The sequence below is a fragment of the Crinia signifera genome, chromosome 4 (genome assembly GCF_055691185.1).
Source record: "Crinia signifera chromosome 4, ASM5569118v1, whole genome shotgun sequence".
NCBI lineage: Eukaryota > Metazoa > Chordata > Amphibia > Anura > Myobatrachidae > Crinia > Crinia signifera.
The window spans coordinates 167,053,946-167,070,921 of NC_139220.1; the positions used below are offsets into that span (position 1 = coordinate 167,053,946).

Sequence of the window (16,976 nt, forward strand, 5' to 3'; positions counted from 1 at the left end):
TTAGTTATGGAAGATCTTAAGAAAATGTGTGGTGACAAAAATAAGAAAAATAGAAAAAGATTAAACATATCAAAGGCAGAAAGGGAAGCCTTAGAAAATGTAAAGAAGAATGAGTCCATAACGATCAAGCCCTCCGACAAGGGGGGGGGCGTGGTCGTTATGGACACAACAGATTATGAAAATAAAATTAAGACCATGCTGACTGACAAAACAACTTATAAAAAACTAAAAAAGAATCCCACAGAAGACATTAAAAAGAAATTAGACACACTCATTGAAAAATATCATAAATTGGGAGTTCTGACAGACAATGAGAGAGACTTTTTAAAAATTGAGGATCCAGTATTACCGGTTATATATGGATTGCCAAAGATCCACAAAGATGAAAGAGACCCACCGCTAAGACCTATTGTAGCAGGGGTGGGATCCCTGACTTCAAATTTGTCAGAGATGATAGACAAACATTTGCAACCTATTGTGTGTAAGGGGAGAGCGTATCTCAAAGACACTATGGATATAATAAATAAGTTACAACAAATTGAGTGGAAAAAAGGAGATATCCTGGTGTCTGCGGACGTATCTTCTCTTTACACCATAATACAGCATAAGGATGGTATAGCAGCTGCAGAAAAGGTCTTAACAAGAGAAAACTGTGAAGAAAATCTTAAAATGTTTATTTTAGAAAGCATACAATTTATTTTAGAAAACAATTATTTTTGTTTTGATGGTACATTCTTTCTGCAGTGCGCCGGGACGGCGATGGGGACGAGATTCGCCCCCAGCTTCGCTAATATTTTCATGGAGACGTGGGAGGAGTCAGATGTGTGGCGAAGTCTGGGGGCGAGTCTCGTCCTCCATCAACGTTATATTGATGACATGATAATGATATGGAGAGGGGGTGAAAAAGCACTGCAAGAGGCCCAGGAATGTTTAAATAATAACAATATGGGGATTATTCTAACTTTTATGTCAAGTGAAAAATGTATAAATTTTTTAGATTTAACTGTGTACATTGAAGAAGACAAGATCCTGACAAAAACATATTACAAACCAACAGACAGTAATTCCTTTATTAACAAAGAGAGTAACCACCATCCGCGGTGGTTAAAAGGAATACCGGGTAGTCAATTCCGCAGAATCAAGCGAAATTGTACACAGGAGGACATATATAAAAGCCAAGCAGAGAAAATGAAAAATGAATTTTTAGTGAAGGGGTATGTCGAAGTAGATCTAGACAGAACGATAGCAGAAGTGAACCAAGTTAAAAGAGAATCACTCTTGATCAATCAGCCCAAAAAAATAAGGAAAACTGAAAACACAGCTTTTATCACTACATATAACAGTGATTACAAAAAAATTGAAAAAATCCTCAACAAGCATTGGGGATTGTTGAAAGCCGACCCAATCCTGAAAGAGTATGTCTCAGATAAGGTAGAGGTGATCTATAAAAGAGCCCCTAACATCAGAAATTGGGTAGTGAGGAGTGCCCAAACCCCAAAAGCAACCATGCACACAAGGGTTAAAACAAAAGGATTTTTTCGCTGCGGTATGTGTGCCGGCTGTAAACAATGTAAGAACAAAGAGGGAAACAAAATAGAAAGTTTCACATCTACCACTACAGGAAAGGAGTATAAAATTGATCATTTTGTTACATGCAGCAGCAGCAACGTTATCTATTTAATCCAGTGTGCATGTAACAAACAGTACGTAGGGAGAACAAGTCGGCAGTTCAAAATTAGATTAAGAGAACACCTAAATAATATCAGAAAAGGGGTGGAGACACACTGTATGTCGGCCCATTTTAAACAAGTGCATGAATGTTCATTAAATAAAATTGTGAGTTTTAAAATAGACTCAGTGAAGGGAAATTGGAGAAGAGAGGACAAAAAAAGTGATTTGGCCCGCGCAGAAATGCGATGGATCTACGAGTTAGATACATTGCACCCAAACGGGCTAAATGGGGAGTTTGAAATAAAGTGGTTTCTATAACGTATCCTCAATACCTCACTCCAGATAAAACCCATGCCGACTTTGTATTCTAACTGCATTACAAATAGAAATATCCCCATCTTGTTTTATATACCTGATTTATGTATCTGGTTTTATATATTTTATGTGTAAGAATTTTTCATGCTTTTTTATATGTGTATACAACTTTAAGAAAGCCAGGCAACATGTACAAGAAAGAACATGAAGCCCAGGAACAGGCAAACCGGAACTCTCAGGGAGGATAAATAATCAGGAGCTACACTCTCCAGCTGCATCTTGAGAAAGACCCAAGAGGTTGAAACTAGTAGATGAGCAGCTGGAGATTGGAGCTCACAGAAAAGTAAAAAGCCGCCAGACACAAGGGAGCAGTACCGGGGTATATACAATCGCACCCCGAGAGGCTCACATACATTCAAGTGAAGCCTGGGAGAGGTATCCAGATAACATCGGAGCCCCACAGCATACATTTAAAGATCAGCGTCCCGGTGACCCTGCCAGACTGCGAGCGCAGGCAGGTGCTGGCTGGTGAGAGGAACGCAGGCTGTGTGTTCTTTTTGCTCTAAGGATTACCTGTCCCTATCTCCTACACACGAGGGAATACTTTATCCAAACACAGGGAAAACCCGAAGGGTCACCACAGTGGCAGTGTGGTGCCTGAAGGGAAGAGTACCAGTGAAGGAGCAGCATTTCATCCTGCTAAAGAAATCCCACTGAGAAACATCTAAGTGGTAGGAGATTCTGCCCCCGAGAGGTCCGGTGAGCCTATTTTAAAACTTTTTTTCTGCAAGGAACGAGACTGTATACTGTGTTTTATATTTTGTATTTTTTGCAATTTTTTATTCATATCTTTGGGAAAAGTTTTTTACTTATATCTTTGGCAAAAGTTTTTTTTGCATATATATTGGCTTCATAAATAAAAGTTTTTTTAAGTAAAAGAAGAAAAAACTTCTGGAACAATCTGTTAATTTTGAAAACCTGCGAACCCCATATAAAGAATTGCACATTAACCCAGCGCTGCAGATAATCCCTGTTTCTGCATAGAGAATAAAATGATCTGCCAAGCTCAGCGAGGCACCATGCCCGAAGCATGGCAAGCCCAAGCGAGGGAACATGGTGCACTTATACGGCGTTCATGTCAGCGCAAACCCAAAAACACTCATGTCAACCTTTTCAGTGGTAAACTAATGCTTGTTGACCTTTTCCATGTGTCAACCACTAGTGGTCGACCCATACCTGGCCAAAAGGATTATTTTAATAACCGTTTAAGTAGAAAATGATTTTTACAGATTAATAAAAGGATATTTCACAAAACAGAGACAAAACAAATGGTGTAAAAATATCCGGTACTCTTTACTTAGATGGGCGCCCGTCGTGGTGATCGCGGGTACATTTATGTGTGGCCGCGACCGATGCGATGCCCGCGATTTCCCATTGAAACCCATGTTAAACATGGAAATCTTGTCGGTCGCGTCGCGGCCGGCCATAAATGTATCCGCCATGCCCGTGACGCGATGCTCCCGATTTGCCATAGGAATCAATGTTAAAAGGCCCGATGGACACGATTTTACTGTTAAATGCCTCAATGGACCCGATTTGGCCATAGGAATCAATGTTAAATGGGCCACAGAGCCCAAATAAGCACAATTAACCCTTAAATGTCCCCCCAAATTTTTAACGCCTCCCCACGATCCACGCCAACCGGAAGCGTGGCGAGCGCAGCGAGCCCGCGTGGGGCGGCGGTACGCGTCCTCCGACCTTTTCATGCCCTACTATCCACTAGGGCGTGGAGTGAGAATAGAATAGTGTGGCGAGCGCAGCGAGCCCGAAGCGTGGCGAGCGCAGCGAGCCCCGCGAGGGGACGCGGATACCTTCACAGTTATACGCGTCCCCTCGCGGGCTTCACAGGTGTCCGTGGCGACGCGGACACCTGTGAAGCCCGCGAGGGGACGCGTCTACCTGTGAAGGTATCCGCGTGCGCTCGCCACGCTTCGGGCTCGGTGGCTCGCTGCGCTCGCCACACTATTCTATTCTCACTCCACGCCCTAGTGGATAGTAGGGCATGAAAAGGTCGGAGGACGCGTACCGCCGCCCCTCGCGGGCTCGCTGCGCTCGCCACGCTTCGGGTTGGCGTGGATCGTGGGGTGGCGTTAAAAATTTGGGGGGATATTTAAGGGTTAATTGTGCCTATTTGGGCTCTGTAGCCCATTTAACATTGATTCCTATGGCCAAATCGCAGGCATTGAGGCATTTTACATGAAAATCGCGCTCAATCAGCCTTTTTAACATTGTTCCCTATGGGAAAATCGCGGTCATCGCGGGTAGCAGATTTTTATGTACCCGCGATTTACCCGCGATTTCAATCGCGGGCGCCCATCTAGGTAAAGAGTACCAAATATCCTTTATAAATAAATGTGGTATCAATCAGTATTGAAGCTTACATTATATGAAAAACCCAGCAGATACAGACAACTTACCCATGCAGAGTCCAATCAGCTTGTATGGAAAGAAGCATGATGCTATGAAGGCCGCCCATAGGCAAATATACAATTTCTGAGTAATTTCTGGCTGGACCCACATAAACAAACTAAAATGGGAATTAAACAAGAGAAAAGTATTGGTTCCTTTGAGTTGTGTGTGCTTATTTCCGTTGCGTGTGCTTATAAATAACAAACCTACTTTTTAATTTTTTCCAGTATATCTGCCATCTTGCCAAACAGGTTCTGTATTGAAAGAAAAGTCCATTCAGTATTTAAGCATTTGTGCATTGAAGGAGCCAGTATGACCAAGTATTCCAATATCATCCAGATGTGTCCTTATACACCTACATCATGCAGTGTGAGATGACTGGCGCAAGTTAACAGTGCCAGATAGTGTAGCAAAGTGAGTTTTTCTTAAATTTGCATCTTATTTGCACCGCAGATGCAGCAAACCACCATTCAGGGTGTATCAGATGCTGGGCTGCAACGAACGCCACAGGAATTAGTTTTCACCATGTACAAATCCACAGAAGTAGCGCAAGGGTACTTGCCAAGAAAAAAAAATGTGCCCACTGCAGTGTTGAACTTTGTATACATATTCAGATAATCTTCTAAAGTAAATGTATAATTGTCACTTATCAAACTAAGCAAAAAGTGGTTTTGTTTCAGCGTGACCAAGATGCATATTCAAGAAAAAATGTATGTGAGAAAGGAGCGTCATGCAAAGGAGCTGGCACGCCAAGAAGGGCTGTTTGGAAAGACTGCTGCAATAGCGTATGAGGTCACATCTGTATCATTTAGATTTTGCACTGGCAACATTCTATGTATAATTATAAATAAACAATGTTTTTACTATTATAGCATGTGTGTAATATCACTGGTATCACTGCTACTATGGATCACCTTAAAAAAATATTCTTAAACAACTATTGTAGTATGGGAAAAAATGTGTGTGTGTGTGTGTGTGTGTGTACATCAATGAATGAGTCTATAGAGATACTGATGAAAAGATGAGGACTAATCCATCTACGTTCCGGTACCTTGAGACGCATAGATCTAGCAAAAGTGTAAGCAGACAGGAAGTCGCTTCCTGTTAGGTGGAACGCACGCCAGGCACCACGCTGCTCCGGGTGAATGTGTACTATCTAAACACAGATGGCGGGCGTGCTAATGGTATGTGTTTACTAATGTATTAACCAATGTGCAAGGTGATTGGCTTTTGAGTCTGTTTGAGGAGGTGCCTCGTGGTATTTAGCCGTACAAAGGGGTGTCCGTCTTTTATGCTGTTTCTGGGATACTGGCGTTTGCAGTGTCTTGAAAAAGGGTCTGATGTTGACCCGAAACGTTGACTATGCCTTGAGCTTTTCAAGATGGAAAATTAAAGTCTTGCTTTTTAAAATAATTTGATATATAGATATATCTATAGAGATATATCTATAGATCTCTCATTTTATATATACACACATATATATATATATACATATATATACACATATACATACATATACACATATACATACACAGACACACACACACACACACACACACTCTTCAATAATTATTGTTCTAAATCAGGTTTGTTCTTCGAGTGAAGGGTAGAGATGTACGCAGGGACAGACCTGTGCCTTCTGTGCTACATCAAGAACTAACTGGAACTTCTCGGAAACAGTCAGGTCTTCTTTTGGAGGCTCCTAAAAATTAAATATAACAAGAAAATATTAAAAAGGTATCCAACATTTCTATCCCAGATATGTTATTTACCTTTTTATTAGGTCTATGATGTGTAACTCAACTAATCTGCTAGACTCAGTGAAACATCCAATCAATAGCATTTATTATGGGGTACATTCAAAGCTGCCAGCGAGGGGATTTGTATGGCGAGGATGGCTTGTTTTTGGCGAGGACTGCTGAAAACAAGCCGGCGAGGATGGCTTGTTTTTGGCGAGGATTGCTGAAAACAAGCCATCCTCGCCTCCAAACCCTCTCCCCTTCTGCTGTACTAAGTGCTGGCAAAATCCTCGCCAATCGCCACAAATGCAGCAAGCACGCTGCATTTTATGGCAAGCCCTGCCGTTTTGATGGCCGCACTCGCTGTTTCCACCTCGCAGAAAACAACCAGCGAAGTGGAAAGGGCGAGGAAAGGGGACGCCCTTGAATACTCTGACGGCGCGATATCAGCACAATGACCCAGACTTTGACAATAGAAATATGTAAACAAAATCGGTTTTGTGCTTCCTCTCAAAGTTTCAGAATTCTAATAGAGAAGATACTTTAACAGTTTAGTAAGGAAAAATCTGTAAAATATTATCTAGCTAAAAACAATACAACAGCCAACTAGACATGTGAAGCTGCACTCACAATGCTGTACTGTAAAGGTTTTAACAAAAGAAAAATATCTACAACTGAAACAATGTGTGTGGCTACATTTAAATAATGCCCACGAGTCTTCTATTCAGCCACCTAATAAACCATGTTATCAAATTTATATTACATTACATTGATTAAAATGAATAACTACACATTTTTAAAATGTTCTTTCATAACGGAATTGCATTTCTAAATAATCATGCAGAACAATGTTCCATTGCTTTTGTGCTACAATCTCAATGAGTAATTGAAATGCAAGTTAAAACTGTTTTTATGCATGCTGCATTTCACTACTGAACCAGAAGGTGACAGTACAATTAAAATAAATGTTACAACCAAAATATAATGATCACGACAGCTATTAAGTAGTGTACACACAGTGCGATCAGTCTATTTCTTCCAAATTCGATTGAATCACTCGGTGCAGTGTACACATTCGATTTGGTCTATATAGTCTTGAATCCACAGTCTATTTTATTTTGCTCCCACAGGGCTGCGCATCGGGATCGTATAGAGATCGCATTTGGCTAAAAAACGTTCAATTTAGCTTATACAGGTTGAGTATCTCTTATCCAAAATGCTCGGGAACAGAAGAATTTTGGATAACGGACTATTACGTATTTCAGAATATTTTTATATTTTAATGATGTATCTTGAGGTAGCTTTCATTTATGTTGTACAAACAAATCAAAACACATGAAATACACACATTTTATTTGTGCATAAAAGGTTTTAAAATATGAAACCAAGTTTGTGTACTATCTCAGGCACTGACTTTGAAAACCAAGCAATCATGGTCTTACACATATTTAGCCAGTTATATATCATGTCTCCAGTAGTGCTTTTAACAAAAACAAAAAATATTCTCACTTTCTGGAATGTATGGTTTTTGGAATAATTTGGAGAACGTATATTTGGATAAGGGACACTCAAACTGTATAACCTAAATAGAATAGAAAAATAGACAAAACTGTGTGTACACTACATTACAAGCATCTATTTAGATTGTTAGCTATATTTAAAAAAAAGTTGAACAAAACATTTAAATATGCAAGTAAATATAGTCAAAATCACAAGGAAAATCATATTTGACAGGATTTCACACAGAACTCATTGCCCTGGTTTCAGATCTAGCCCTAATATCTTAAAATAAACAAATAAATAGGGGGGTTTCCTATACACTACACAGTGCAGGCAGATCAAATTGGCAAATGGACCATAGCCATTATATTGTGCAACAAAACGGCAAGAGTGCAATAAGCCAGTTCCCTCTAACAGTGGTATTGGTAACTATTCGGAGGAAGATGCCATAAGAGCTCTTAATATTGGATACCTGTGCTTAAGTACTTTTATTACCATAACCACGAAACCCGTAGACCCTTAAAAAAAAGCCACAATTAGCACAGCAAATAGGAAATCCCCAATATTCTCAAGCCAATGCAAATACAGGCTTTATAATTTGGCTCTTTTGAGAGAATACTAGGAGCATATAAAGTAAAAGTAAAGTGGCTTTTATTGCACATAAAGCCAAAATATTCAGAACAAACGCTCAAATGGTACATTAGGACTCAGTCTAGTCATGGAAGTCTACAGTCTAGTCTACATTAGACATGGAAGGCAGACTCCAAGATTCTGTGGCAAATTGAATCAATAACAGACCTGCTACAGGACTTACTATAGGCTCTGAAACTTGAGGCACAATGCTCCACTGTATCCTCCAACCCCTATGTATAGGTACAGACAAAAAAAATATTTGTAAATATGACAAACGACAAAAGTAATGTTAGTAAAAATGACAGAATTCCCCAATGTAGCGAACACAAACAATTACATGCTTCCTTAATTTGCCCAGTTTGACAACAGTACATTATGTGACTTAAAAGTATACGGTTCTGTTTGCTGAACACATACATGCAGACATAGTAAGATTCGGTTTAAAACAAAAAAACGGGAAAAAAACAAACACTTCCATAAAGTGGGAACACCAAAAAAAATTATAAAAAACTACCAAGTAAAGGAAAATATGCCAGACACTTAAATATGTACAAATACATCCATACAGTGAAAGAAAATATAAAATTTCAACTTTTATATTGAAGTGTGAAATGCTCAAGGGTTTAAGAAACACATGTAGCTACATAAAACAAGAAAACATACTGTATATACAAACACACACTCTACACTGTATGTTAGGCCTGGCCAACCGGTTGTTCTCCAGCTTTTGTAAAACTTCCAAGTCCCAGCATGCCCTGCCACAGTTTTGATATTCAAATAAGGCAGTAACTGTTTGGATGTGTAATTTCACAACACCACAGTTGGTCAGGCCTGCTGTATGCCATTTATACAATTATGACGAAAGGGCCCGACTCAGCCATGAACACTGTAAACACAGCAGCTAAGTCTGGAAATTCTGCAGAAGCCCTGCATGCTTGTGTGATCTGGACTTGATCACTTTGAATGGACATCAGCCATCTTAGAAACCTTCAGGGTGCTCAGGATGTTTGGGAATGGACACTGCAGGACCAGGAAATTTGCATTGGAAGAGTCTTGGCACTACCACAAAATGGAGGAATATAGTAAATGCTTTCCTTTACTGTCAATCAGGATGTGGTTTAGAAGTAATACATCTGAGAAAGAACCTGTCCTGTGCCTGTACAGAAAACATCAGGTATACTTAATCCATGGGTGAGCATGCATCCCTGATTCAGGCCCAAAGTCCTCCTTTTCCGTATAGGAAAATGGCAAATATTGATCATCACATACACAAGTTTTTTAAAATGTAAGGAAAGGGGTACACTTCTAATTAGTGACTCCACAAAATCCAGAAGCGCGTTTTACATATTAAAACATACTGAAAGTGTTTGGGTAGTAAAAATCACTAATACTGCACTAATATTAGTCATCTAGGGTGTTGTAAAAAAAAAGGTATGTAAATCAGTAGGGGGGCAGAGCCAACCAGTTTTAGAATCTTGAGCTATATAATATCAGAAATAAACATGGAGGTTTTTCTTGGCAATCAATATAGAAGGAGGACACCTTGGTGCAGTAGATCAGCATTGATAATCTAGTGAAATTATGTGGTTTGGGGAGAATATCAATTGTTTTGCTGAAGCCTTAAAGTAATAGACCCACATCAGAGCAATCAATTGCTTCATGCGTCAGTGCCAAGCAAAGAGGTTGAACCAGTCTAAAGTACTGCCTTGAGTGATTAAACTCCTGTTTGGGCGCTCAAAGTGTCAACATATCACACATTCCACCTCACCTACTCAGGAGAGCATGAGCTCAAATGTATTCACTGTGCGATCCTTCACCCTACACCATCAGCCCACAGAGCTGGCCATGCCCCATAGTGACAGCTTTTAATATATTTCTACAAAAGGTATTTGTCCATTACTGTAAAAAGGTAGTTTCCACCTTCCTATGGATTCATTTTTAAAGTTGCATCTATCACTAAATATACTGCTCAAAAAAATAAAGGGAACACTAACATAACACATCCTAGATCCTAATGAATGAAATATTCGTATTAAATACTTGGTTCTTTACATAGTTGAATGTGCTGACAACAAAATCACACAAACATTATCAATGGAAAGCAAAATGTATTAACCAATGGAGGTCTGGATTTGGAGTCCCAGTTAAAATCAAAGTGGAAAAACACACTACAGGCTGATCCAACTCTGATTTAATGTCCTTAAAACAAGTCAAAATGAGGCTCAGTAGTGTGTGGCCTCCACGTGCCTGTATGACCTCCCTACAATGCCTGGGCATGCTCCTGATGAGGTGGCGGATGGTCTCCTGAGGGATCTCCTCCCAGACCTGGACTAAAGCATCCGCCAACTCCTGGACAGTCTGTGGTGCAATGGGGCATTGGTGGATGGAGCGAGACATGATGTCCCAGATGTACTCAATTGGATTCAGGTCTGAGGAACGAGCGGGCCAGTCCATAGCATCAATGCCTTAGTCTTGTAGGAACTGCTGACACACTCCAGGTACATGAGGTCTAGCATTGTCTTGCATTAGGAGGATCCCAGGGCCAACCGCACCAGCATATGGTCTCACAAGGGATCTGAGGATCTCATCTCGGTACCTAATGGCAGTCAGGCTACCTCTGGCGAGCACATGGAGGGCTGTGTGGCCCCCCAAAGAAATGGCCCTCCTCACCATTACTGACCCACTGCCAACCGGCCATGCTGGAGGATGTTGCAGGCAGCAGAATGTTCTACTTGACCTCTTCAGACTGTCACATCTGTCATGTGCTCAGTGTGAACCTGCTTTCATCTGTGAAGAGCAGAGGACACCAGTGTCGAATTTGCCAATCTTGGTATTCTCTGGCAAATGTCAAATGTCCTGCATGGTGAAAGGGCTATAACCACAACCCCCACCTGTGGACCCCGGGCCCTCATACCACCCTCATGGGGTCTGTTTCTGACCGTTTGAGTAGACACATGCACATTTGTGGCCTGCTGGAGGTCATTTGGCAGGGCCCGGGCAGTGCTCCTCCTGTTCCTCCTTGCACAAAGGCAGAGGTAGCAGTCCTGCTGCTGGGTTGTTGCCCTCCTACTGCCTCCTCCACGACTCCTGATGTCCTGGCCTGTCTCCTGGTAGCGCCTCCATGCTCTGGGCACTACACTGACAGACACAGCAAGCCTTCTTGCCACAGCTTGCATTGATGTGCAATCCTGGATGAGCTGCACCACATGAGCCACTTGTGTGGGTTGTAGACTCAGTCTCATGCTACGACTAGAGTGAAAGCACCGCCAGCTTTCAAGTGACCAAATCATCAGCCAGAATGCATAGGAGCTGAGAAGTGGTCTGTGGTCACCATCTGCAGAACAACTCCTTTATTGGGGTGTCTTGCTAACTGCCTATAATTTCCACCTGTTGTCTATTCCATTTGCACAACAGCATGCGAAATTGATTGTCAATCAGTGTTGCTTCTTAAGTGGACAGTTTGATTTCACAGAAGTGTGATTGACTTGGTGTTACATTGTGTTGTTTAAGTGTTCCCTTGATTTTTTTTTTGAGCAGTGTATATTACTACTCAGTAATGTATTTTCATATAGCAGTAATTATAACTTCAGCGCTTTGTTATAGGCCATGAATCCAATCTCTGGATATAAATGGCATGTAACATATCAAAGGTGAATACAAAACAAATAACAGCGCTGTAACTACCTATGGGCAAAGAATGCGCTGCACTGAGTGCAGAAGCTCTGTGAGCGCAGCATCACCCGTGCTTCTTGCTTACATGGAGCATAGAACGGCATCCTGCAGCCAGTAGTGTAGCAGTAGTGCCCCCTGCTTTCTCTACTACAGCAAAGACTACTGTAGTATTTGGGTCCGGTAACCCACCCCCTGTGCATGAGGCCACGTGTAAATGAGGCGGAGCCAGAACGGCCATGATAAGTAATACCGATTTTTATACAGGATGGAAAAGCACAAAATCTAAGAAGGTTAAACAAAAATAAATGACATTATGCAAAATTAATCACATTAAATAGTTATAGCAGGAAGGCAAAACAAGACCCTAAATTCATGTAAAAGGAAGAGATCGTCTTTATGTCAAATCAAGACTGTCTTTTCAAAGACTTCACTCTTTTCTCTGTAAGCACATCTGCCTGTACTGTGTTTATTTCCTGTTGCCAGAATGTATGTGCAATGTACTCTTTGTGGTTTATTAACCAAGACACTGTTCAGCCAACTATTTATCTTAAATGCCAAGTGCTTGTTTCTCAGTTCATAGGTCACATCATTGTATCCTGGATATAGGACATCTGTCTGTATTTGTACATTTACATATATACTGATGACAGGTTTCAAACATATTTAAAAAGATCAAACCGTAAATAAAAAGGCAATACAGAAAATAGATATTTGTTTCCTTATTTAACGACTATTGATGACAATTTAAAACTGCCTTTTATTGAGACTTCAAAAAAGGGAGCTTAAACAAAAAAAAAAAAAAAAAAAATTCTCACCACCCAGAAATACTTTGTGGTTCTTGCTTCAGCACTGACCCACCAAAATACAGGACTCTGCATGTTAGTGGACATAATAAAACTTCAGTGCTCGTGTTTAAATAAAATGCATAAAATGTGTACGGATACAACTTTGAAATATAGATAACATACCTAATCAAATGAGAATATGCCAAGATGATTGAGATATTGGCATTCTTAGCTAACCTTAACATCTGCACTTGACACTCTCTGTAGCATATAATGTTACTGATTGGTGATTAGAGAACACCACCTAAAAAGAGGGGAATATTGTTTCCCCAGAATGTGTAGCGTCAGAAGGCACAACCTCTGCTTAGTAAACCTAGTAGCTTTATTAGTGATCAATTTAAAGAAGTCCATATATTATTAGTATTTATATCAGTTTCTTCTATTGCACAGAATATTCTGTTGCCCTTTACAACTCCTTGTTTAGCTGGCCATGCACTAGGCGATATTATTTATTTATTATTTATTTATTTACAGTTTCTTATATAGCGCAGCATATTCCGTTGCGCTTTACAATAGCAGACAGTGATACAACAAAACAGGGTATTTACAGACAGTCAAAATGTAGGAGGGCCCTGCTCGCAAGCTTACAATCTATAGGGAAATAGGCACTGATACATAAGGATAGATACTGTATTCTTTATTGCATTGATTCCACCAGAATGCAAGGTTCTATGACTGGTTCTGGAATTTGATAAGCTTGCCTGAAGAGATGAGTCTTCAGGGAACGCTTATAGGTTTGGAGACTGGAGGAGAGTCTTATTGTGCTTGGGAGGGCATTCCACAGAGTGGGTGCAGCCCGAAGAAAGTCCTGCAGTCGGGAATGGGAACGGGTAATGAGTGTGGATGAGAGACGCAGATCTTGGGAGGAGCGTAGAGGTCGTGTTGGATGATATTTTGAGATAAGAGAAGATATGTATGTTGGTGTAGTTTGGTTTATGGCTTTGTGTGTAAGTAAAAGAATTTTGTATTGAATACGGTAGAATACAGGTAACCAATGCATGGATTCAATTTGGATACGTTATGTGCGATTGTGACGATTAATCGCATAAAAAGCATCCAAATCGCATGCCACCGACAGCACGTCTGATCCAGTGTGAATTGCACTGGCTGGAGAAGCCATCTGCTGGATCGCATCCGAGCACGGCAAGCTTGGCTTTTATATGATCCGGCCGCGCGGGAAGGTCCCAGGCAGCTCGAGGGGTGATCGCTTGGATAAGTCCCCCTAGTGTATGGGGGTCCATTAGACACTGCAATTCTTTTTTTATTATTTTTAAATCGCCAAAACTAACAAACAGTCTGCAACTATGGCATGCCTTCATTCCTGATGATATCACGGTGACAAAACCATAAGATCATGGTCATGTTTTCACTCAACTGGCATTGCTTGCGACTGGTTCAAGGACAATAATCTCATGTGAAAGGACTTTTTTACAATGCTTTTGCGCTCATCTTATCCAAAAGAGGACAGAGTAGTCTACCCGGTAATGATTCTAATGTATTCTTGAATGCTCTATACAAATAACCCATTTACACCAAGCTGTACTACTTTCTCCTTAATTTCTTGTAGCTTTTATGTAGATTTTTTAGTTAGGACTTTAATATTAAAGAGCCATATTTTACTAAAAAGTTAAAATCTTGTAGTTCGGAAGTTTCCAAACTCTGCCAATACAGTCCAGGATGTCTATGTCACAAAACACACACACACACACACACACACACACACACCTGTTGGTGTTTTGCTTGAAAAAGTAGTAAAATCCGAAAGGTCGCTATGACCTAAAGATACCCTGTTTGGTGGTGTACTTTCTAATCATTTATTGAAGTCCGTGTGAGTGCCGCTGTCTTGGTGGATATATTGTGGCAACTGGTGACTGCACCCTGGCTGTTGTTCTATCTGGATACGGTGTGCCGGTCCATCAGACGATAGATAGATAGATAGATAGATAGATAGATAGATAGATAGATAGATAGATAGATAGATAGATAGATAGATAGATAGATAGATAGATATCTCTATCTATATCTTTGTATGAACTCCAATATTCATGGACACCAATAGGTTCCAATATTTCCAGACAGACCAATAATATCCAAAAGTAGTAATGAGCGCACTCACCAGACTTTATCCAAATGTATTTTAAAATGCAAAACTTTAATAATTCATCTTTAAAAGTTCAGTCAACTGTTCGGGTCCACATCTGACCCTTTGTCAAGACACAGCAACCACGGGTATCACCAAGACAGTTTAAAAAGCAGACACCCTACTCACCAGCTAAATATCATAAGGCACCTCCTCTGGGCTGGCTCCCAGCCAATCATTAATGACTAGAAAAGGAAAACTGTATATAAGGGGGCGAATAATGGATAAAAAATATAGCAAAGATGAACTCACCACCAAATCCATAATACATGATCTAATCTGCGATCGCATGTACTCCGGCGTGTGGTTCACTTAGCCGGAAGACAGTCCCATCCGCTGACTTCCGGCGAACCAGTGCGTTCCAAATAATCTTATTGGACGCTGTCCCCTGCATCAAATTCCTCCTGACCTATGCGTTACAAACTACAGGAAGTCAGACGGCATTAGCTATTTCTTACTTGTTGTGTTCCACCAAGATTAAATGTGCACAATGATTTTACATGTGCATATTTAAAAAATATAACTTTCAGCATAATTCAAACATATTCGGTGGGGATTCCCATGGTCTCCTAAGTATATTAGTCAGGTGGAATTCTAAAGACTTTTTCTATGTACAATAAACTGTGCTGCAGAATTCAGCACTATGTGGGGGGGAATTCAACTAAAGGAGAAATTCAATATCAACTGTATGGTGGTGCAATTATGATTATTTAAAAATTTTATATGAGGGCATTAAACAATATATTTTAGCTGGTTTTCAGGGATCTGTATACAAAGACAGACATAACAAATAAAGATATTTTTTATATAAAAAAAGGAGGTGGGGCAGGTGCTCCCATCAACCAGGACAGAGGGCAACAAATCTGTTGTACCTATATCATGGATGGGAAGCACCCCACCCACCCTCAGACGCATATCGGTTAGTATTGTAAAATATCTACATTATAACAAGTAATCACAGAACTTCACAAAATCAGAACAGTCATAAGAATTATAAAATTTATCAATAACTCTTAAAGAAACATTAATAGGGAATTTTTCTCGTTTAAGCCCCTTGGGGCCACCGTATGCAGAAAGTGGATCCAAAAGGCTTCTTTTTTTAAGCAAAGTCAGTGCCCTATCGCCTCCACGTGTTGGGGGGGGGGGCTATCCAACAGAAATGCACTGGATTTTCAAGTTACTTTACATCCTAATGGACTAGGGGCCTGATTCAGTATGGCAGCTTAGCAAATGAGATCCTTAGCAATGCAAACATAGGAAGGTAATACCACCTCCTGCGTGCATTTGCGATTGCTGAAAACTCAATTGCAGTTTTAGAGGCACCTCATGAGATCACTATGCCCCTCTGCAACTGCAGCCTAATTAAGTCTAACCTTACTTAGGCTGCCCTTCACATGGCGGTTTGAAAGGTTAAGGAAACTACACCTCACTGCGTAGTCCTTGGCCTAGCCACTTCCCCAAACACTGCTGCCTGTCAATCAAGCAAAGGCATTTGCAAAGATAGAATGCGATTGCAGGACCTGTTCCGCACAGAACAGGTTCTGCGTGTGCAAACTGTGTGACTGATCACTTACACGATCAGTTTTCAATGATCAAATTCAAATGTTTCTCATAAAATATATTTAAATCCATTTAATTTGAAAAATAGTTTAGAATAGCCTTCTATCAGTAGTGAAAATCTGAGACCCTATTGGTACCAACTATACAAAGCTGTTTATATACTGGCTTGTCCTAACTTAACTGCAACAACATTTAGGTCTACTCAAAATGCCAATTTAAAAATACATTTAATTTAACCATGACCACATATTTTTGTACTAACACACACAGTTGTTTAAAAAGTGAATAGCAAATATGCACTATTACATATAAGAGATTCCACAGGTAAAAACAGGTATAAATAGAATATCAAGATCACAATGGTAATAGATTGAAAAGTTTGTTAATTTATGTATTGAACTAAACGCTTTGTTAAATGTGGCCATATGCTTT

The 16,976-nt window shown here is 40.3% G+C and overlaps 1 protein-coding gene across 4 annotated transcripts in view; it reads right to left on the reverse strand.

The window, feature by feature from the left end:
• GRAMD4 (GRAM domain containing 4) overlaps positions 1-16,976 on the reverse strand; it is a 144,738-nt gene that overhangs the window by 35,495 nt on the left and 92,267 nt on the right. For all 4 annotated transcript variants that reach the window (XM_083182919.1, XM_083182920.1, XM_083182921.1 and 1 more), the window contains 4 exons: positions 8,509-8,557; positions 6,086-6,157; positions 4,666-4,709; positions 4,464-4,573 (listed from right to left, as the gene is read on the reverse strand). In XM_083182919.1, the coding sequence (XP_083039045.1) occupies positions 4,464-4,573; positions 4,666-4,709; positions 6,086-6,157; positions 8,509-8,557 (275 nt within the window). The remainder of the gene's footprint in view (positions 1-4,463; positions 4,574-4,665; positions 4,710-6,085; positions 6,158-8,508; positions 8,558-16,976) is intronic.